Source organism: Acinonyx jubatus, chromosome A3 (assembly GCF_027475565.1).
Source record: "Acinonyx jubatus isolate Ajub_Pintada_27869175 chromosome A3, VMU_Ajub_asm_v1.0, whole genome shotgun sequence".
Classification (NCBI taxonomy): Eukaryota; Metazoa; Chordata; class Mammalia; order Carnivora; family Felidae; genus Acinonyx; species Acinonyx jubatus.
Window position 1 is genome coordinate 85,866,387 of NC_069388.1, and position 22,330 is coordinate 85,888,716.

General features: G+C 46.7%; 1 protein-coding gene across 7 annotated transcripts in view; it reads right to left on the reverse strand.

Annotated features, from left to right (window-relative positions):
- Nucleotides 1–1,649: 1,649 nt before the first annotated feature.
- The window catches only part of ADD2 (adducin 2), a 104,583-nt gene continuing 83,902 nt past the window's right edge, over nucleotides 1,650–22,330 (reverse strand). For 6 of the 7 annotated variants that reach the window (XM_027072253.2, XM_027072255.2, XM_053200731.1 and 3 more), the window contains exons 11-16: nucleotides 19,239–19,496; nucleotides 18,163–18,282; nucleotides 17,179–17,268; nucleotides 15,130–15,277; nucleotides 13,336–13,461; nucleotides 1,650–8,141 (exon numbers count right to left, since the gene is read on the reverse strand). In XM_027072253.2, coding sequence (XP_026928054.1) covers nucleotides 7,837–8,141; nucleotides 13,336–13,461; nucleotides 15,130–15,277; nucleotides 17,179–17,268; nucleotides 18,163–18,282; nucleotides 19,239–19,496 — 1,047 coding nt within the window. In that variant the 3' untranslated portion in view covers nucleotides 1,650–7,836. The remainder of the gene's footprint in view (nucleotides 8,142–13,335; nucleotides 13,462–15,129; nucleotides 15,278–17,178; nucleotides 17,269–18,162; nucleotides 18,283–19,238; nucleotides 19,497–22,330) is intronic. The other variant, XM_027072254.2, reaches the window with a different exon arrangement.

A 22,330-nucleotide genomic window follows, 5' to 3' on the forward strand; every position in this document is an offset into this window, starting at 1 on the left:
CTTGATAGAGTGAGATCTCTATCAGATTAAGTGTGGTTCCTGTCAGAGATGTGTGGATCTGTGTCCAAAGGCCCAAAGGAAGAAAAAAGGAAAGATTTCTACTTTTCTAATGGTTACATTTTGCCAGATTATGGTTAGGTGGCAGCCGTGGCATCCACAATAACTTGGCTGAAAATTTCCTTTTGCATATTAGGGTAGGCAGCATTACCTAGGGTCATGGCACCCCTCTCTGATGCTTGTCAGGATCCTGGTGCTCAAGCATCCCCCTTCTCACCTCCTCATTTAGACCTTGCAAACAGGGCTCCACAGTGTGAACCCTGGCACCCTGCTCACGCTCTGAGGTCAGGCCTGGAGCCCACCGCATTTCCCCAGTGTCCACGGTCTCCCCTCGCTGCTTTCATCCAGCTCCGGGTAGAAGCTGGCGCCCCCTGCCCGGCCTTTCCACTTCCTGTCCAGGCGGTGCTCCTTTCACGCACAGGGAATTGTGGGTTGCTGGGCCCTAGGCCTTCTCTCCCCTGCTGCGCATACTCTGAAGAAATCCCTCAGCGTTTCTGGAAGGTGGAGGGCATTCTGTTTCCATGTTTGTATGCCTCAGGTCTGCAGTGGACATTGAGGACGTGAGGAAGAGGAGCTCCCCTTGACGGCTTGCACCACCACTGTCAGCTGCAGCAAGCTCTATAAGATGGTGTGGGCACACTGGCTGTGCTTCTTGGCCTGAGTGGTGTGCACAGCTGTGTGTCACATGGCATGCAGGTGGTCTCCTTGGGGACTTCAGGAGAGAAGACACTGATGGCCTTGGGGCAGGGCTGTGCTAGGTCCATAGGAACCCGTGGGAGCTTTGGGTATAAGAGGCAGCACTGGGGACACAGGCCCACCAGGAAGTAGCGGGCCTGGGAGTGACGATGGGGATGGGGAGATTTGCTCGGGACACTTGGTTAGTGGGAAGTGGTGGAAAGATTAAGGGCTTGCTTACCTAGAAGAACTCGGTTTGAATTTGGGCTTCACCACATACAAACCTGTGGCCCACAAAAACCTCATTTCAGAGCCGGCTCCTCATCTATAAAGTAGGTAATAATAGGACTGCCCTTTGGGTTTTATGGGGTTTAAATGAGGTGCTACATGTGAGACACAATGCCTGACCTATATGTGTGTGGACCTTCAACAAATCCTGGGCTCCTTATGTGAGTAAAGAGGAGCAGGGATGGGGCGAATGGGCTCTTTCATCTTCTTTCTTTTCCCTAGGATCTCTATTCCCCTTTCACCCTCTGGGTGACCTCTTAGCTCTCCCCAGCCTGCTGATTCTGGCCTGACACTTCTTTGCATTCCAGCCCATGAATCTGCAACCCATGGGGACCATCCACATGTTTTTGTATCCCTCTCCTGTACCCCAGCCCATCTAAACTGATCTTCCTCCACAAGCTGTTTGCAAATCCACATGGCCTTTCCCTTCTTAGAAGCCTACAGTATTTTACTGTATTACCTCCCTCCCCAGCCAGAACTCAATTATTCACATGTGTGAGGAATGGTTTCAAAAATGGGAGTTTCCTGTGTGGCTGGATGTTCCTCTACATGGACCCCCTCTCTGGCTTCTACTCTCCTGAGAGCAGGGCAAGCTGGGTGGCCGACAGAGATGGGTCACACACTGGGAAGCCAAGCACGGTAGATTTACTAGGGTAATATCTGCAGGTGAGATAACAGCACATACATACAGAAATTCATGGGCAGAGATGCCACTCAGCACCACAAACACCAAAGCAGAGAGGGAGTGGGGGGCCTCAGGAAGTGGCTTTGGAAAGTTCTCTTGAAAATCCAAGGGCAGCTTTGGTGCTCAGAGATTCAAACAGAAAACTATACAAAACCAACCCATAAATATATATATATATATATATGTATATATATATTATATATGTGTGTATTATATATATATAAAATTGCAAAATAAAAGCCCAAGAAACTAATCATCAATCTGCACATCAGTGGCTCAAAAAGTGTTAGCGTAAAGGCAAAACCGTTTGTGGGAATGATGCATGATCCAGGGGGCTGGCATTTTCAGTAGCAGAAAGAATATTTACATGGAACCCCTATTTGAGACTTCACAATACTAGGAAAAGCTAAACACAGACAATGCATGTACAAGGGAAGACGATTGTCAGACACAGACATTTCACTGAAACCATCCACAGCTTTAGAGAACACGGCACTCTCTACCTAGACCCCCGCACGCTCAGCCAGGTGAGCCCAGGCCCTGGACGCCCTCCCCACTTGAGTCTTCCTGGGAGAGGGATGAACACAGTGCTGGACTCGGCTGTAGCATAGATGGCAGGAATTTAAAGGTGGGCTGGACCACGGAGATCAAAGCAGGCCTGGCAGGCATGAGGTGGGGTTGAAATGTGGGGGCAGAGGTCCCCAAAATACAGTCCCGTTTTATAAGAGCTTTGATGTATTTAAATGTGACCCCTCCATCCTTGGTCCAACCGTTGTCCTCCTTTGATTCACTTAAAAAGAGAAGATCTAAAGTTATACGAGATGATCTGCTGGAGACGAGAACAGTTTGGGGGGTTTTCTATAGTTCTCCCACCACCCCAAACCCTCACAATGTTTTCTCTAAGCTACTTAGAGGTAGGGACTTGCCATATTGCAGACGGCCTCTTCCTGCCCCTTGGGAACCAGTGGGTGAGAAGAGAAGCTGCCCCACGGGGAAAGCTACTGAGGCTCGGCCTCCAGCCACACCTGTGTCCCCTGTGTCAGTGACTGTGACCAGTTCTCCTCCATCTTCAGGTCTAATTTCTCATAGCAATGACCCAACTTTTGGGGACACCTTGAAGGCAAATGGCACCAAACATCGATTTGGCAAAACCCAAGTACGAACCAATATGAACCATCACTTCCATATTTTTAAGAAAACCCTCAACTGGAGATTCTAATTGTTCCTAAAGAGAGTAACCTATCTATATAAAATGATAAAAGGAAATTTCTCCACTAAAGAAGGACACCCCACCTGAAATGCCCACGTTGATTCCTGGGTGAGGGTGGCTTCTCACTGAGAGGCTCAAGAGGGTTGGATGGGCCCTGGTGACAGGGCTCTACCTATGCTTTTATTTCTGGCAAAAAGTATGCCACATCCAAGTGGATAGGTTGGCTAGACAGGGCATTTGGCAATAATCACTCTACTGTGTCTGCTCTTTCATATTGTGGCACAAGTGGGATTGCAACAGAGAAATAACCAATGAGCATATTTCATCGGTCAGTTCAGGCCTCTGACTTTTCACATTGAATCATCCCTTTTGGAACAGATGGGGAACAGTTGTGGGGGTGCCCTGTGTTTTCTGTGGGAGTGGATTTACCTCCTCCCTAATTTCTTCTGAGACTCTTTGAATGTTATTGTCTTTGAGAGTTTGCTTAGACTCAAGTGGTGAGAGAAAATACAAGACCTGTTTTCCTCTAAGCTCAGAGAGTCAACAGCAACTGTACCAACCAATTCAAAGGCTTATGCTGACCTGTGTAAGGAAAACGAGTAAGGACTGTATGTTTTCTCATTTGTTCAACAAAAACTGAATACTCTTGGCCTGGAACTAGAACATATAAAATACACTTGTGCAAAAGATGGCCTACAGGCCAATGGGAGACTATGTGTATATCCACCCCCATGGATACCTCCATGGAAAATTCCAAATTTCTTTTTGATCTTTTCAGCTTTCAGAAGTAAATCGTGGTGTTGGGTGAATGGTTCTTTCGAATCCATGGTAACCAGAGAAGTGGCCTTACAGTGCTTCTCCACATGTTGACAAGAGTGATAGCCCTGTTATAATGGTGCCGAATGACTTCTGAATGACTGCCTTGCCACATTCAGGAGTGACAGTGCATTAGACACTGGGAGCAGGATTCAAGGCTCAGTATACATAAATCCATAGTATGAGAGCAATGTTTTTAGTGGGGCTCTTACTAGACCAGGGTGCTCATCCAAATCCCTGCAAGTCCCTTAAGAAGAACTTCTCTGTCTGCAGAGGAAGAACCCTATTTTCATTACAGCACTGTTGAGGGAGGCTATTTTTAATCTGTGTGTAACCTGGACAAAGTCAGATAGTTGGGTCACTACAGGCCAGGAGGCCCTTATGGAGCACAGATCTGGGCTGGAGGCTTGCCTCTTAGCAGAGCTTTTTGCAAAGTTTGAGAAAGGCCACACTGTGTGGACGGTTCTCCCACATCACTGCTGGGTGCCAGCCATCAGCGCACAGAGAGTCACTGGAGCCAATTTGTCTCTGTAACTGTTTCCTGCCTCCCGACCTCACTCCAGTCTGTCTTCCCATGGAAACAGCCTCAAAACCTCCCTCTGCCCAGCTCAGCCATCCATAACGCTGCAGACTGGCTCGTGTTTTCTCATCCCTTTCTGTGGCAGATTCATGCCCAGTGGCTTTACTAGAAATGAACCTACCGCCTACCCATTCTGAGCTCCCCATAGATGCATTTTCTCCAGAAGGATACTGGTAAAAGTTTTCAGCCAACTTTTATCCAAATCCAAAGAAAATGGCCTCTCCTCTAAAAACCTCTGGTTGTTTTTGGATTGCACGTCCCCTGCAATAGCACCCAGTGCACCACCTTAAGCCTAGAGCTAAGGGCCCCACCTCCTGCACATACAAGGGAGGAAGAAATTGGCAGAATGACTCAAAAGCTCTTGTAGCAATTCTGCACTAAGGCAAAAATAGACCTGCAAACTGCACCAAGGATTAGCTCTTTGAATATTTCCCTCTCCTTGTTGAAAATCTCTAAGATGCTTTATCCAAAGAATTTTAGGGAAGTAAAATTCTGTGCCAGAAGCATGCTATATGCTATAAAGGAAAATGTAGGTAAGGCAGGCCACCAAGAACGTTTCAGTGCTGACGTTTCAGAAAGGCCTCATTTTAAGATCTCCTGCGCCTTCACTGCTCTCCTCCTCTCCAGGCCATTCTCCACCCAGCCGCCAAAGAGATTTTTGTAAAATTCAAGCTTGATTATGACATCCTGACTGTAAGCCATCAGCAACTCCAAACACCCTACATGATAAAATCTAGTTGCACATTTTCTACAGGTTTCTCTCTGATCCAGCCCTTCCCACCTATAAAACAAAGCCTCCCACCCCCTCACACTTTATGCTCTGGCATTACTATATCACTCAGTGGACCTGTCATGGAGCCTTGCACTTCCATGCCTTTGCACATGCTTTTCCCTCATCAGGAATATTCCAACAACCCTTTTGTCTTCCTGGAGAATTCCTCTTTGTCTGAAAACCTAACTTAATCATCACATCTTTCAGGAAAGTTTCTCTGGTCCAGAAGATAGTAAATCATTACTTCCTTATGCCATCTCTGCCCTCTTGCCCTTTTGGTAACTTGTCTACATGCCTCCTACACTTAAAAACTTCCTGTGGGCAGGGACTATGTTTTGCTTTCAGGTCTGCTGTTTTGTTTGAATGTATGAGGAATGAGAAAATGGATAAATGTAAGGTGGACCCATGGCATAAATTCCAAGGATGATGCTCCAGCAAGGCTCTGGCATTTTCACCTATGAGGCCTCATTGTTGTAAAGGGAATAAAGAGAATTTGTTGAATGCAGAGTCAAATCAACACCATCTCTGAGCTACAACCACTTGAACACAAAAAGCTGTGTCAACGGTTATGTTGTCTCCACTCCTAACATTGTTTCCTGCTGATTATTCTAGCTACAATGATTATTTCCTTTTAATGACAGCATAATGCCTGATGCTTAGTGGGTGCTCAACAAAGATGGTGAGGGATAAATGAATGAATGTGAAATCTATTTTTTTAAAGAAGGCATCAGAGGATTGGCTTTTGAAGGCATTTCCCACATCACAGACTTTTTCTGAGGCATACATGCCCTTGACCATTGGCTTGCCCATCACAAGATCCAATCAGAAAGTAGAACGAAGTAGAGGGTGGGGGAGCAGTTAGGAATCTGACTAGAGAGATGCAGCACTGGGTTCTCCTTAGTCAGGTGTCAGTTTCCTTCCTTCTTAAGAAATAGCCCAACTATACTCCGGCCCAACCAGACGGCTCCTGCCTCTCCTTTGTTGGAGGCCCACATTGGCCTCACCACAATCCACGTTTATTGGGAACTTAACGTGTATTGATGAGGGAGAACACGGGTAGTTTTCTGCTTTCATGTCAACTGCTGACATTACACAGTGGAGACCAGTCACAGAAATGGGTCCTGGACTAAAACAACCATCCTTGGGGATTCAAGTTTTCTAATCATCATCAACTGTTAAGAACAAGGCTCTGGACTCAGACTGAGCTGGGCTCAAATCCAGGCTCTGATCTTTCTAGCCACATCACCTGAGCAAGTCAATTGTCCTTTTGGGGCTCAGTTTCCTTAATCATAAAATGGGAATACCTCACCCACATCACAGGATTATTGTGACGGTCAAAGGGTGCAACGAATGTAAAGGCTGCACAGTGTCTATACATAGAAAGTAAGTGCCCAAATGTGGAAAACGATGATTAAGAACTTTCAAAAGTACTTTCACAATCATCAGGACAAAAAGGAAAAATACTCTTTGAAGACACTGTGCTATAAAGAGAATGGATTGTCTATTTTTTAGGAGCCAACAACGCTTATTACTCAATGTCCCATGGAAGGATATGAAAAGGTAGTGCTGGCATTTACAACGAAAGCCATAGCTCTTACTAGGCCCCAGGATGGACAGATAGTGACAGGGTGAGGACACTCAAGCTGATTTCTCTCCTAGATGATTCAAGAGACTTAATCTTGAAGGGCTCATCTCACTCTCCTCTGCTGGACCCAGAGTGACTGAGTCGGAACCCAAAGGAGCCAAGGGTAAGATGCCAGTTCCAGTGTGTGAGCCAGGTTCCAGGTTTGCGGGGAAGTCAGGGGACACCTGACTGCCAGGTAGGAGTGAAACAGGTAGAGCCACATTGCTCCGTGTGTCATGCAAAGCTAGAAAGGCATAGCATTTCCTGTGTTGTTTTGATCCTCCTTGTACAACCCAAAGCCAAAGGAGGATCTAAATTTCCCCAAATTTCTGCCCTGAGCATGAGACTTTTCTCTAAGCTAAATTTGGTTTTAGTTTTGAAGCGCCTGAGATGCACAATTCAAATGGGCCGAGTTCCTGGCTTCTTATATTGATTAAACTACTCGAATCCTGTGGCTGACTTGGCTTGCCCTCACGTCTGCCCGCTCTTACAATTCTTCATCCATCCGTCATTCAGGAGGTTCCATGAAGAAAGCTCAGGGTTAGTGGTTGGGGAAGCATGAGCTAAGCCATCAGCCCTTGGGAACAAAGATTAACTTCTGGTAGAGGGAACAGGTCAATTTGTCTGGTTACTGTGAGCAGCAGAGCAAGGACCCTGTGGGAAAGAGAGATTTCTAAACTGTGACAGCTCCATCAGCAGGAGATTGGATTCCCGCAAGGAAAAGGACCTTTCTCAGGGGAAGCCTCGACCTGTCTGATTTGGTCTGAGGCTGTGCGAGCTTGCAGCCCACTCTGGCCTTCTGCCCTGGGCTCAGATTGGTGGGCAGCAACCTCACAAAGGTGGCCCACAACTAGGCAGTGTTATATAGTGGAAAAAGCACTGGACTAGGGGCCAGGAGACCCGAATTCTAGTGCTGGCTCTGCCACTAACTAGCTGTGTGACCTTGGGAAAGTCACCTGATTTCTCTGGGGCAATTGTAAAATGAGGGGTTGGTTGGGTGATCTCTAAGTTCCCCCTCAGAGTGTGATCCAGGGTCCTATTCTATCCTTTGTTGGCCCTGTGCTTCTAGGGACAAAGTTGGGAGAAGGGAAAGGGTGGAGAGAGAGGGTGCAGATGAGAATGCTACCAATCAGGACTCCACTTTCTCCTTCTTTTTGCTCTTTTTCAGGAAGGACGGGGTTCGGAATTTCTTCTTCTTTTTGGAGGGAGACTTGGAAGGTGAGCCCTCTGGGGACATGGGGCCGCTGGTGACCGACTCAGTTTTGTCCTTAGAGGTATCAACATCTGTGTCAGCATTGGTGGTCATCTGGCTCAAGCCCTTGCTGAGAATTTCCTCTGCGGTCTGTTCTTCCTCCTTCCCGTTGACCACCACTCCTTCTGGCTGCGTTGTTTCAGGCTCTGTGGTGGCTTTGCTTGTTTCTGTCTTAGCACCTTCTAGAAAAAGATCAAAAGACATGACCCATAAGATTTCAATTTCAGGTGACGGTTTCTACCTGGGGTTAACAGAACCATTTCTAAATAATTCTGTAAAATAAGTGTAGAGCAACAGGAGAGACAGGCTGGCATTGTAGGGGGTTGGCAGGTCTGTTACTCTGGGCTATTGTCTACAAATGTAAATAAGGTAATGATGTCCAAATGTGGCAGGGGGCCCAGCGAGGACCAAGTTGAGAACTTTTCTAGGCACAAAATGAAGAGACAGACTCAGGCTATAGGAAAGGGGAGAGCAGTGACACTCACGACTCAGAAGGGGAAGCTAAGAATTGTAACTATTTCAGTTTCATCAGTGAAAATATGGAAATAACATTTTTTAAATTTTTATTTAAATTCCAATTAGTTAACATGGAAATTACATGTTTTTATAGCCATTTCCTTTTCTGTACCTGAGAAGAACTTTGGGAAAAAAGGAGAATATCTTCCCAGGAGGCACAGAGGGGAAGGCAGAGGGAGAATGGAATCCCTGAGGGACATGGACCCTGTATTTCCAAGATAAAAGGATTAACTGAAGGGGAAGATGAAGGGGAAGATGCATGGTCGGCTCATTCTAGCGGCCACCTGGAGGGAACGTGTTTAGATTGCCACCATGTTTAAGGCCAGAGCTGCTCAGATCCCAGAAAATAAGCCCCCCAGCGCACCTGCCTCCCTTTCTCCTCCCCACCCCCCATCCCATTTCCACTCAAGCTTTGGAATGCCTGGATGGGGAGGGAGGAGGGGAAATTATAAAACCACAGACTTTGAAAAGTAGAAAGGAATTTAAAGATCATCTAACTCAGCTCCTCCCCATTTTACAGAAATGAAAACTGAGTAAAGTAGTAAAAGTGGGCAGACCTCAGTCTCCTGACATCCGTTCTTGTGTTCTTTTCACTATGTGAAACTAAGAGGAGTGTATGAGTGATAAGCATGTGTGTGTGTGTGTGTGTGTTTGTAAGTGTGTAAATGTGTGGTGAGCTGTATATGTGTGTGTGTGAGTTGAGTTTGAGTATATGTGTGTGTTTGTGAATGAGTGTGTGGGTGTGGTGTGTGAGTGTTGGTGTCAGTGAGTGAACTGTGTGAGTTGTGTGAGTGTGGGTGTGTGAGATCTCACACTGGGCATGCTCAACTCTGGGAATGTGAGTAATGGGTGAGGTATAACTGGTATGACTTACAGAAGAAATAGGTGAGGATAGAAGTTTCATGAAAAGACAAGGGTTTTTGACAGGGGTAAAGACTGGAGAAATGTATGGTTGCATGGAAGATGGGACAGATGAGTGTAAATTTGGGGACAGTCAGAAAGGGTTAGTTTGACTATGGGCAGACTCTTATAATGAGATCTTTTATAACTTCTGAAATTCTCTGGGCAAGTCAACATCCTCTTCCAGATGACTTCTAAGGACTGTCTTTCTCTTAGTATCCAACACCTTGGCCTCCTATCCTTCTACTATCTGTGGCCCATGTCCTGTCATCATCCAGCTACTAAATTCTCTAAGTCCCTTTACTTCAATGGTCCTCACTCCCCTCCCCTTGCACCATGTGTTCCCATCGTCATCACCTGGCAATAGACTTGAAACTTGCCTGGACACAACCTTCTTTCTGTCCACTCTCCTCTCCTCACTTCACCTGCTAGTTGGCCTCATAAACCCTCTTGTCTGGCTAAAGCCTCCCTTGACATTTGGCAATGATCTTGTCCTTTTCTAAACCTATTGCCAATATATCCATTTTACACTTGCATATGTCATTTACCTTTTTTTAAGAAGACACAGTTGGGCATGGTCCCCTCCCAAAATGAATCTGGCTGGCTCTGTGGCTCACAGTGACCAACAGAATGATGAGGAAGTGCCACTGAGCCAGCTACAGGCTGAAGACTTAAGAAGGCCTAGAAGTCCTTGCTTTTAGATTTTGGGAAGCCCTAAGCCACTATGTAATAAAATCTGACTACTATAATGGAAACACACATGGAGAGGCCACATGGAAAGGCCCTACAACCACATGGAGACAGAGAGACACAGAGAGAGAAAGAGAGAAACAGAAAGAGAGAAAGACAGAAGACCAGCCATCCCAGTGTCCCCAGCTGAACCCAGTCTTCCAGCTATTGACAAGAGTGCACCATCTTGGAAATTCTAGTTTAATCAAGCTCCCAGATGACTGCAGCCCCAGTGAACATGAATGGAGCAGAACCATCCAGGTGAGTCTAGTCAACACACAGAACAACTAATTTCTATAAAACCAGCTCTTATTATGCATCATGATTTAATAATTATCTATTGCTGTATAACACCCCCCACTCCCCGCCCCATCCCAACTTAGTGGCTTAAAACAGCAAGCCTGTATTTTCTCCCACAATCCTGGGAACATAGTACATAATGAGAACTCATTCACGTAAGCACATCATAAGGCCCTTTGGTATTCATTTGCAAATTTTATCCCAATAACAACACTATGAGTCAGGAAGGGCAAGATTCGTGTTAGGCACACTCCCCGCCCCCCCCCCCCAATTCTGCAGGGTTTTTAAGTAACTTATTTAGATGGTGAAATCAGTAAGTGATGGTGTTGAATACAGGGCTATTTCTTGGCAGGCACAGCCAGTACTTCCTGCAAGTTTACTGGGGGATGGAGTCAGTAGGGACAGGGACAGTCAGGAGCCAGTCAAAGAGAAGGCAATGACAGAGATGACCAGTGTGGAGGAAGAGGGTTTGCAAGAGTCTCCTTCAGGGAAGCCAATGGGGTAGGAAACAGATGAGGAGGGACACCAAGGTGACTCAGCACCAGAGCATTTGAGAGCATGGTGATGCATGATGACAAATGGAGAAAAACCAGCCCTGATCCAATGGTTGAGCTAAATGTGAAAGTGCACACGTAGAGGGAAGGGTCAGCCCTGTCTTCCCTGGGGAGCCAGGCAAGCTATCGGGCCACCTGGCCATGTCCACCCAGCCCTGCTTCACATTGGTCACTTGAGGCAGCTACAACTCTGGCCTCGTCATGCAGAGTTGGCTCTGTCTGTGCTACAGGAAGAGCCTTCAGGGAAGACCTTGACTTTTCCAACAATTCAACCAGGGTATGCCTCTCTGTGAGGGCTCAAATTTGGACCAGAGAGGGCAGGAATCATGCTACCAGTGGGAATGATGTCAGGGGTGGGTAAGCAGTTATCCCACCTGTCATACACCTCTCCTCCCGCCCTCTGTCCCCCTGAACAGCAGAGATTGCTCCAAGGAGCTCCCAGGAGCTGAAATGGAATTACTAGCCTTTGTCCCACTGCTTCCATAAGCCTCCTCTCCAGCTTGGATTTCCCTCCTGCAGTTGGTGCACATGCCCCAAGGGATGACGAAGACATGGTCATTCAGGTCAGGTGCTCTAAACATCTCCATAAGGCAGTTGGTCCCAAGGCCATTCAGGCTCTGGGCCACAACCCTAGAAGAGGTCATGAGCTCCTTGGAGGGGCCATGTATTAGGAACAGGGATGCAGATGTGCTCCTGATGGCATAAGCATTCCCTCAAAGGGAGTGCCCAGGAGCCTGCCCCACTGCCCTTTCACTATGCAGGCTTGTTGCTTCTGGGTGGTATGCCCTGTGTGAGTACAAGTGTGTGTTTGTGCATGAGTGCATCCTGTGTGTGTATATCCTAGAGCGAGGCCCAGCCCATGCATAGCACATATGGAGTTGGCCTTGAATTTTGTAGCCAGGAACCTCCTGAAGGCAGAGTTGCCATAGAAAAAGATGGGGAGAAACACATTTCTTTTGAAAAAGTCCTCCCTCCCCCATTGCAAGTGTTGGAGTGAGTTAGTAAATGGCCTCTCTATACTTACTACAGAGATAAGTATTCAGAATCGGAGGAAAGTCCTTTGATGAAGGCACAAATGGGAAGAGAAAGGAAGACATTGTGGAGACAGGTTGACAACACCATGATGAGACACAATGAACACAAACAGGCAGGGGACATCCACTTGGAGCTCTGGCCACAAGCAGATGGGTTTCCTCTGGCAATGCTGGGACTGCACTCAAGGCAGCAATTCACCTCTGGAGGAAGCTCAGGGCTTAGGGATTCTAGCAGCATCCACACATGTGGTCATTCGACCCAGGAGGGAGAAGATCTCATCAGTCCACCAAGCCCGGCTTGGCGGTACAGCCTTCCCTGGTGAGGGCTCAAGGGACCCAGGGGAGGAGTGTTCATGCCCCAGAGTGATTCCAGAAGCTCCTTAAGGACACTTTTCTGATCTAGGTGGTATAGACTATAATAACATCATTATCTACCATATGTATATTATTAATCATTATCACAATTAGATCTTACATTTAAACGTTCTTATTCTTTCAAAGTATACTCTCTTCCATCAACAACTTCCCTTATATGTATAAGAACCTTTAAAAGGGAAAATATTAGTAGTCTCATTTGACAGATAAGGAAACTGAGGCCCAGAGATTATCTGATTTTCTAAAATTAGCAGTTATTATTAGTTAGTGGTTGAGTTGGGCCTAGACATTACTTGTCTAAACTAGTATCTAATTAAGTGTTTCTCAGCCTGGGCTACACAGTAGGTTTATCTGGAGAGATCTTAAAACTCCAGTGCACTCTTCTCTAACCTACCCATAGCCCATTTAGCTGAGAACTACTGGGAGTGCTGTGGTGGGAACCCAGGCCGACGTCAGGATTTTCAAAGTTCCCCATGTAATTCCAGTGTTGAGATTCCAAAGGTTGAGAATGACATCATCAGCCTTACCCGGGAGCTTGTTGGAAATATACGGTCTTGGGTCCCACCCTAGACCTACTGCAACTGAGTCTTCATTTTAACAAGATCCTGATGATCCCTACGCACATTAAAGTTTGAGCACTGGGCTGGTGCATCTAGAAAGACCCATCAGCCAGTCTGAGTTAGTGGTGAAAAGGCCGTGGGCCAATCATTAACTCACTCATCACTGCTCAGACAGGCACTTAAATTGTAAACTGTGTTATCACAGGTTGTGAATGAAACAAGGTTACATTTGGTAATCCCTATTTCAGATTCCCTAGAAATGGCAGATCAGAAAGCTTTTGGGGTAGCTTTTCAACACCTGTTTAAAGGCAGGGTCCCTGCAGTGTGCACCCCTGCCCTGCCTTTCACACAGACCCCTTTCCGGGCTGTGGACATGCCTTCTCCCTCCCAGCTGCACATTGCACTCACCGTCTAAAGACTTGGAGGGAGAGACCAGGGGGCTCTTCGTCTCTGACTTTGCTGGACTCTGTGCTGGAGAAGCAGGTGCAGACCTTACAGGGGAGCCAGGCTCCTCTGCAGTGGTTTCTTTCTCTCCTGAAAACACAGGAAACCACTTCAGGTTAGGGATCAAACAGAGGAGAGGTGGGCAGAGAGAAAACATTTACAAAAATGCTTTCTTCTAGCTGGTCCTCATTTCTCTGAGCTGAAGTTAGCTCCTTCCCCCAACCTTTTTAAAATCTCTGCTACATTCTGGGGGAGGCAAATGGGAGGAGTCAGACTCCTGTCTTGTTTCCTCCACCCAAGCGCATCTGCCAGTGGAACGCTAGCCCTGATGTGGACCTCAAGGCTGCAGGCTTCCTGCCTGTGATTTGTTTACATGTAGCTTATGTATCATTTATCTAATTTTCATGTTCAACCCAAATAACCCCCAGGGATGTAAAGCACCACGTTTTCTATCTACTTTTTCAATTGTCATATTAGAATTCCAAGCAAGCTAGCAAGGGTTTTTCTAGTGTGTGCTTTGTGCCCAGGAGGATGACTGACCCTGGGTGGGGAGGGGGTTGTGGAAGAAGACTCTGCCCTGAGGGAATAAAAGCCTCGCCTAGTGGGCTAAACCAGGAGCTGAATTCTTCTGTGTCTCAGACCCCAAGTGCTCTTGAAACAAAGAGAAGGGATAGCTCAAAGTGGGGGGGGGGGGCGGTGGAGAGGGACACAGAGGGCTTTTTAGCTGGAGAGGGGCTGGAGATGGAAGTCCGGATCAGGCTAGCTGAGAGGGGAAACTGTGCCAGGAAGGGACAAAGGCATGAGTGAGAGCCCACAGGCTATCATGAATGTGAATATTTGGGAGTCAACATGGAGAAATGAGCTTGACTGAAGATTCTGAAATAAAGAAGGAATAATAATTTTATAGATTAATAAATATCACTGTTATAATTACCTTATCATACCTAATGTTTATCTGACCTAAACCATACTTACAGGCACTGTTCTTTTTTTTTTTTTTTTAAGAAATCAGTAATGTTCTTTTTCTTTTTAAAATATTTATTGATTTTTGAGAGAGAGAGAGAGAGAGAGCATGCACACAAGCAGGGGAGGGGCAGAGAGAGAGAAGGGGGAGGGAGGGAGAGGGAGACACAGAATCCGAAGCAGGCTCCAGGCTGAGCTGTCAGCACCAAGCCTGATGCAGGGCTCACTGGGAGAGGGAAACAGAATCTGAAGCTGTCCATGCAGGGCTGGATGTGGGGCTGGATGAGGAGCTTGATGGGGGGTTCAATGGGGGGGGGGGTTGGACGGGGGGCTTGAACCCACGAGCCATGAGATCATGACTTGAGCTGAAGTCTGACACTTAACCAACTGAGCCACCCAGGCGCCCCTTAAAGGCACTGTTCTAAGTACTGTGCAAGGATTAACTCCTTTATACCCAGGTGAGAGGCTCAGACAAGGTCGTGGCAACACTGTGTCGCCGTCACCATTAGGCGCTGAGCAATGAGGACCATTCTGTAACTAATAGCATTATGCTGGTTTATGGGACAGGAAGGGCAAACTGAGGATACGAGAGAGGAGGGAGAGAAGCAAGTGAAGATTGAGAGTGAGAGCAAATGAAGGCTAGCTGGAGCCCCGTGGGCCCTGCCAAGCAGAGGCATGGGTCACAGGGGTACTGGTGGGAGTGAATGGCTGGCGGCTCTGCTGCCTGTCTGGGTGCCCCCAGCTCTCCCTCCACCCTGGGAGATCCTGAAGCACTAGGGAGCCAGGGTTATTTACCATCGAGTTCTAGTTTCTTCCTCTCCACCTCCTTCTTGTACTCCTCCAGCTCCTGGTCAGTGAGTTGGCTGAAGGGGTTGGGCACAGTCTCCTCTGAGTCGTCTTTGGTATCCGCATCGCCCTTGGACATCAGCTGGCTCTCTGTAGACTGAAAGTTAACCACAGAGTGTGTGTTGCTCTCTGAATGCCGTGGTTGGGGCCCAGGCCCGAGCTTCCTTTCAGACTCATGTGGCTGCCAGCGGTCTTGCTAGGGGCAGCGTGGCATGCAGCTCCTTGGAAACAGCTCAGGGCCTCTGGGTAGGGGTTGTTCATTCCTCCCCATGGCTACCTCACCCCCAAACCTGGGTTCTTTGCAACTACCTGGGTAAATGCAGGGAGTCCACCCTCTGCCCTAGAAATAAAATCAAAGGATGCTCCCAAGCAGAAGGAAGACACACGTTTATTGCAATCCCTCCTGTGGATGCTTGCAAGCCATCACTATGCAAATACAGTTGGCAGCCCAAAGTCAGTTAGCCAAAAGCCGGCAAGCAAAGCGTTGGCTCAAGCCAGCTTCATGCCAGCCATTCCCTACTACACCCTCCTCCCACCCCCCGACAGCAGCACAAGCCACAGCACACAGCAGTAAGTCAAATGCAAAACACACAATGGCTTCAGCGTTCTCAGTCCAGTTAGTCCTGTTTTGCACACAGTCATAAATTACAAGGAGGCCAAGGTCCTGAATCTCAGATCTTCAACCTGCCTGTACTGCAGGTCCCTGGGGGACAGTGGCAACAATTCCTGGGGGGCTCATTGGCTGGACCTTGTGTGAGCTTCAGGAATCCTTTGACCTCTCTAGCCCATGACAAGGCCTAAAATTCAGACCCCATAGCCCTTTCTCCTAATTTGGCATCTTCATTGTGACCTTTGAGAATGCAGTGCTTGGAAGCTGAGGAGGAGTCAGAGTGTGAAACTCGGGAGGTGAGCCCACAACAGCTGGGCCACACCACACACTCCAGGCCACCTTCCCTGGCCTACCAGGTCCTCTGACAATGGGCCTTGGGCATCTTCCAAAAGAGAAGCAGTATTGGCTTATCTTAAGGAATCACAGAGTTCAAGAGAGAATCCAAGACCAGGATCCCCAAAAAAGAGGGATTCCAAGAACATGGTGTAAATGGCAGAGTTTTTAACAGTTTTGCTCACTGTACCGAACTATGACCACCACCACGCCAGTATCATGGGGTGTTTCTGTCCTTGCTCCTGTGGCACATTGGGTGTTCCTCATCCTGGCTAGTGGAGGTGGGTGACCGTGCTGTTGCAATGACATAACCTTCACGCCTCCTGGCATGGGCACCCACCTTGTGGGCTGCAGCCTGATCTAAACTATCTCAATTTACTCTGCAGAGGGGAACAGTTCCTGTATTTCCCCCCTTCTTACCACTAAGGAATATGCCATGCCCACTGCTACCTTGCAATGAGTAACAATGATTTTCAACACAAGCCAGAATTATGATCTTCACCCTTTTTGCTAAGCACTAGTAAAACACTGTCCTATCTCAGGCATGGAAACAACTTTATACTTTCTAACTCTATGTGGGTTTGTGTGGGCAACTAACTGCCCCTAACTGAGCACCAGTCCTTATATACATGCCTTCCCTCTGTGAGCACATGAGCATCTTCCCAGCGCTATGGCCTGATGATGCCATATCCACGCACAGAGGCCAGAAACGCTCAGGGCAGGCGGGCCTGGAGCAGCTGGGAGTCACCAGCCACACTCCTATGATGCCCACTTGCAGGATACCAATAGAGGGCAGAGTGGAGTTCCATGGGTAAGGCATGGAAGTTAGCATCCCTCCTGGGGCAGGCCAGGCTCCCCTGCCCAGTACCCAGAGAGAGCAATTAGACACTGTCCCTGGTCCTCACAGCATCCGTCTTGCAGCAAGAGCACCAGCGCCCCGAATCATGGGGGAAGGTGGGCATGAGGACTCAGGGGTCCGGCTGCCCAGCCCCAGGCACTGAAGACCCAGAAGGCAAACACGTTTCCCCTCCAGACAGGGGCAGCCTCTGCTGTACCGGGCTTCGACTCTTCTCAGCGATGACGCTCGCCAGGAGCTGGGATTGAGGCCCCGCCGACTTCACATCTTGTCGGTTTTGTTCTCGAATCTGTGTGGCAAGAGAAGGGGAGAGTGAGCTTGCTGTTCAGTGTCACAGTGTGGAGTTTGGGAGGGAGCATTTGGAAGGCGTACTGGTGTCCAGCGTGTTCCGTGACTAGGGTCTACAAAGGTCCTTCCAGTGGGGTGGGGGGCCTGTCTCCTCTAACACAGTGTGTGCCTTGAAGAGACAGTCTCCATGTCTGCTTCAGGGTGAATGAGTAGTCTATGTAAAATACCAGATTCTCATGCACTCTGAGGAGGTCATTTTAAGAGGTGCACAAGGCATAGTAGCTCCTTGAAGGAGGTCCTCATGTTTTATCGAAGCCCCTGAGAAATTTCTCTAATATAACAGATTCCCGGGGCCACCCCACAACCACTGAATCTGAATCTGTCTGTGGGGAGGAACAGGGGATTGGCCGTGGAATCTGCATTTTAAACAAACACTGCAGAGGGTCCTTAAACCACACATTAAATCACCATTCTGTGATTTTACCTTTTGGGGGTGGTCTACTACAACTTAAGTTCTTAAAGTAACATGAGAAATATGAGTGAGTGAACTATAAAGCAAAGGTCGAGAAATAAACAGAAAAGATTTTGAAATTTTAAAAATGAGCCAAAAGAAAAATAGCATAAAATTCATAAAAACTCAATTTGTGGGCAGGTTTCTTAGACATATCTAATGTCTCAAGCAAGTATCTGTGTCTGAGGGTTATTTAGGACCACATAAGTACAGGAGTGAGCACAGCGCTAGAGTATGGCCAATGAATAGTAGCTTCTTCCCCACAAGAGGCATCTGGGGTGTTAAGACAGGTGCACCCTGGGAACTCATCTCATGTTTGTGAGACCTGAGACTGCTCCCTGCTTGTGGGAGAAGTGATGGCAAGGTAAGCAGCTCCCACCTTACCTTGTTCCGCATGTCCAGCACTTCTTGGGGGTCGGTATAGAGAGGCACAAATTGGTTTGGGTTTTCGATCCGTATTGGCATGCCACTGCTGGATTTCTCCACTTCATCAGCCTTCATCCACTGAACACACACAAGGCCAGGTGGGTAAGGCAAAGGAATAAAGTCACCATGTCCTCCCCCATGGCCCACCCCCTGAGATCTGGGCCATGTGGCCTACACGGAAGGTCAGCAGGCCTACATAAAGATGTTCTCTCTTCTTGGGTCTCTTTCATGTCTGTCTGTTTCCCAGAAGAGACATGGATAACAAACAACCCAGCTGTCAAAGAAGGTCCCTCAGGTCAACAGTCAGTCATAAAGAGCACTGGAGACTAGGGCTGAGAACCTTGACAACCACCTTTGAGAAACAGGTAGCCACTTGAGCTTCAGTATCAAAGGACTTAATGATTTTTTAATTTGCAGGGCTTCATTTTTTTTTTTTTTATGAAGAGCTACTCTATTTGGCTGCTAGTTACTTTAATGTTAATGAAAAATCAAATTAAGAGTGGATGTGTATGTATGTGTATTTGTGTGTGTGTGTGTGTGTGTGTGAGAGAGAGAGAGAGAGAGAGAGAGAGAGAGAAAGGGAGGGGGAGAGAGAGAGAGAAAGAGAGGAAGACAGAGAGAGAAGAGGGGTGGGGAAGGAGAAGACTACGTAATAGAAATTAATATCCCACCTGCCTCCTGGGTTTATATCGGATGTACAGTCCAAATGTTGGATGGCCATGAACTTTGCAGAAGCCCCCTCTGCATGGGGGAGCAAGAAGCAAAAACCAATTGCTCCTAGGTTGTGTGCTGTTGAGAGTGAGGTCCAGCTGTGCCCTGGAGAAATCTGCTCCTCAGGCCCCAAAATCTCAATGCAGAGGTGCAACAAGGTGGCCAGAGATTTTGTGGGCATGAGCAGCTGCTCCCAGATGCCCAATAGGAAGCCCTAAAGGGAAACTGTAATAACCCAGACCTGGGGATATTTGTTCTGTTCCCCCTTTAAAACTGTCTAGCCCACAGAGGTAGCCAGGCACCCTCCCTCCTGATCTCCTTACTGTGGTCTTGGGCCGGGGGCTGCCCATGCTCCTCTGGACCTCGTCAGCCACGTTGACCCGTAGGTAGGTATTGGGCGTGTTGAGCCAACGGGTCTTCTCCTTCTGCTGTTTTTGGGCATGCTGCCGCAAGGCAGGCATTGGGACCCCGTCCTCCTCAAACACGAAGGCTGTGACGGTGGCTGGAATCTCCACCTCACTTTTGTGTTTGGTTTTCTCTTGAACAAAGGGATAGCGGTATGTGTAGCCTGTTCTGTAACCCTAAACAAGACAGAAATAGAAAGAATGACTTACTGTGGGGAAAATGGCCTCCACGCACATATCCCACACACACTTGTCCCTTCTCTCTAAGGGATTCTGTTTAAACCAAAATCTCCGTAACACAACATAGGCCTTGCTGTTCCTTTTTTGTGTTTCAGAATTGCTCCCTCATCCTGATCCCCCAACATCTTCCTCCCTTCACCCCAACAAGCCCTCTGATTAGAGCTGAGAAAATCCCTAGAATCCCAGACAGGGCTCCTTACTCTAACAGTGCCCCAATTTTTCATCTACCCCAGTGGTTCTCAACTCTGGCCACACTTTGGGATCACTTGGGAGCTTTAAAAATGCTGGTGCCTGGGCCCCTCAGAGCTGCTGATTTCCACGGACAGTGGTACAGTCTGGGATGCAGGATTTCTGAAAGCCTCCCAGATGATTCTAAAGTCAACCCTCATTTTCTCGACTCCAAGGCTTCTTAACTATTTCCTTCTTAGAACCCTGAAATTGGACTCAAAAACATCCCTGCTTCTAAGCAAGACCATATCCCAAGGTGGAAATGAGTGATTGGTGAGAACATTCAGTCATCTTGCTTGGCAGCTTCTGAAGCAATAATTTCTTGACTTTGCCTACCTTCTTCCTTTATTTTTTTAAATTAAAGAGGCATTAAGATACTTTTATGATTGTAAAGAAAATATAGCCCTATCTAGAAAAATCAGGCAATATGGAAAAACATAAAGAAAAATGGGGGGGGATGCCTTGGGGGCTCAGTCGGTTAAGCATCTGACTCTTGATTTCAACTCAGGGCATGATTTCCTGGTTCATGAGCTCGAGCCCTGCATCATGCTCTGAGCGGACAGTGTGGAACCTGCTTGGGACTCTCTCTCCCTCTTTGTCTCTGCCCCTCCCCTGCTCTCTTTCTCTCTCAAAATAAATAAACATTAAAAAAAGAAAGAAAAAAGTGGGTTTTATATAAAAATCTCATCCCCAGAGAAAACTAATAAAAATCTTTGTGGCCGTCTCTGTAAACACACACACACACACACACACACACACACACACACACACACACACAAATACACACATGTATGTAAGTATATACATAACTATAGAATACATACAGTAATTATATATAACATATATAAAATAGTATATAAATGGGACCATACTGCATAAACAGCTTTATAAGCTGCTTTTCTAGCTTATCAATGTGTTTTTGGAGATTTTTTTTCATGTTATTGAACCTATAAACACACAGAAACCTTTTTTTTTAACTTTTTTTTAATGTTTATTTATTTTTGAGACAGAGAGAGACAGAGCATGAACGGGGGAGGGTCAGAGAGAGAGGGAGACACAGAATCTGAAACAGGCTCCAGGCTCTGAGCCATCAGCACAGAGCCCGACGCGGGGCTGGAACTCACGGACCATGAGATCATGACCTGAGCCGAAGTCGGACGCTCAACCGACTGAGCCACCCAGGTGCCCCAGAAACCTTTTTTTTTAATATGAAATTTGTTGTCAAATTGGTTTCCATACAACACCCAGTGGTCATCCCAACAGGTGCCCTCCTCAATGCCTATCACCCACTTTCCCCTCCCTCTCACCCCCCATCAACCTTCAGTTTATTCTCAGTTTTTAAGAGTCTCTTATGGTTTGGCTCCCTTCCTAACTTTTTTTCCTTCCCCTCCCCCATGATCTTAAGTTTCTCAGGATCCACATAAGAGTGAAAACATATGGTATCTTTCTCTGCCTGACTTATTTCACTTAGCATAACACTCTCCAGTTCCATCCACATTGCTACAAAGGGCCATATTTCATTCTTTCTCATTGCCACATAGTACTCCATTGTGTATATAAACCACAATTTCTTTATCTGTTTGTCAGTTGATGGATATTTAGGCTCTTTCCACAATTTGGCTATTGTTGAGAGTGCTGCTATAAATATTGGGGTACAAGTGCTCCTGTGCATCAGCACTCCCACACAGCAACCTTTAAACAGCTACAGAATATGCCAATGAATGAATATACCATAATTTATCTAACCAATAGTGGTAGATACTTTGTCATTTTCAAAATATTATAAACAACCCTGAAATAAGTATCTTTATACATTTAACCATACTATCTATAAAAAATAGAAATTTTGGGGGCAGCTGGGTGGCTCAGTTGGTTAAGCGTACAACTTTGGCTCAGGTCATGATCTCACAGTTTGGGGGTTTGAGCCCCATGGAGCCTATTTCAGATTCTGTGTCTCTCTCTCTCTGCCCCTCCACCTCTTGTACTGTGTTTCTCTTTCTCTCAAAAATAAACATTAAAAAAAATTTTTAATAGTAAATTTGTTTCCTTTTCAATATTTTATTTTTATGTCTCCCATTTTAGATTGAGGTCCAATATTATTCTAGAACAATATTAAAAGTGCTGACAGCAAGAGTCATTGTTTTGTTTCAAAATTTAATGGAAATACTTTTACTTCTACTTCTAGTGTTTTACCATGATTTGTTTTATCATGTTAAATGTCCTCCTGTCTTAACAGCTATATTTATAAGTCGATATATTTTTATCAAATAACTTCTGATACTAAAATGACCAAAAGGTTTTTATCCTTTGACTCATTAATATCATAAAATACATTTAAAAGATTTATAATATTAAAATTTTTTTTAAGTTTTATTTATTTTTGAGACAGAGAGAGCATGAACGGGGGAGGGTCAGAGAGAGAGGGAGACACAGAATTGGAAGCAAGCTCCAGGCTCTGAGCCATCAGCCCAGAGCCCGACGCGGGGCTCGAACTCACGGACCGTGAGATTGTGACCAGAGCCGAAGTCGGACGCTCAACCGAC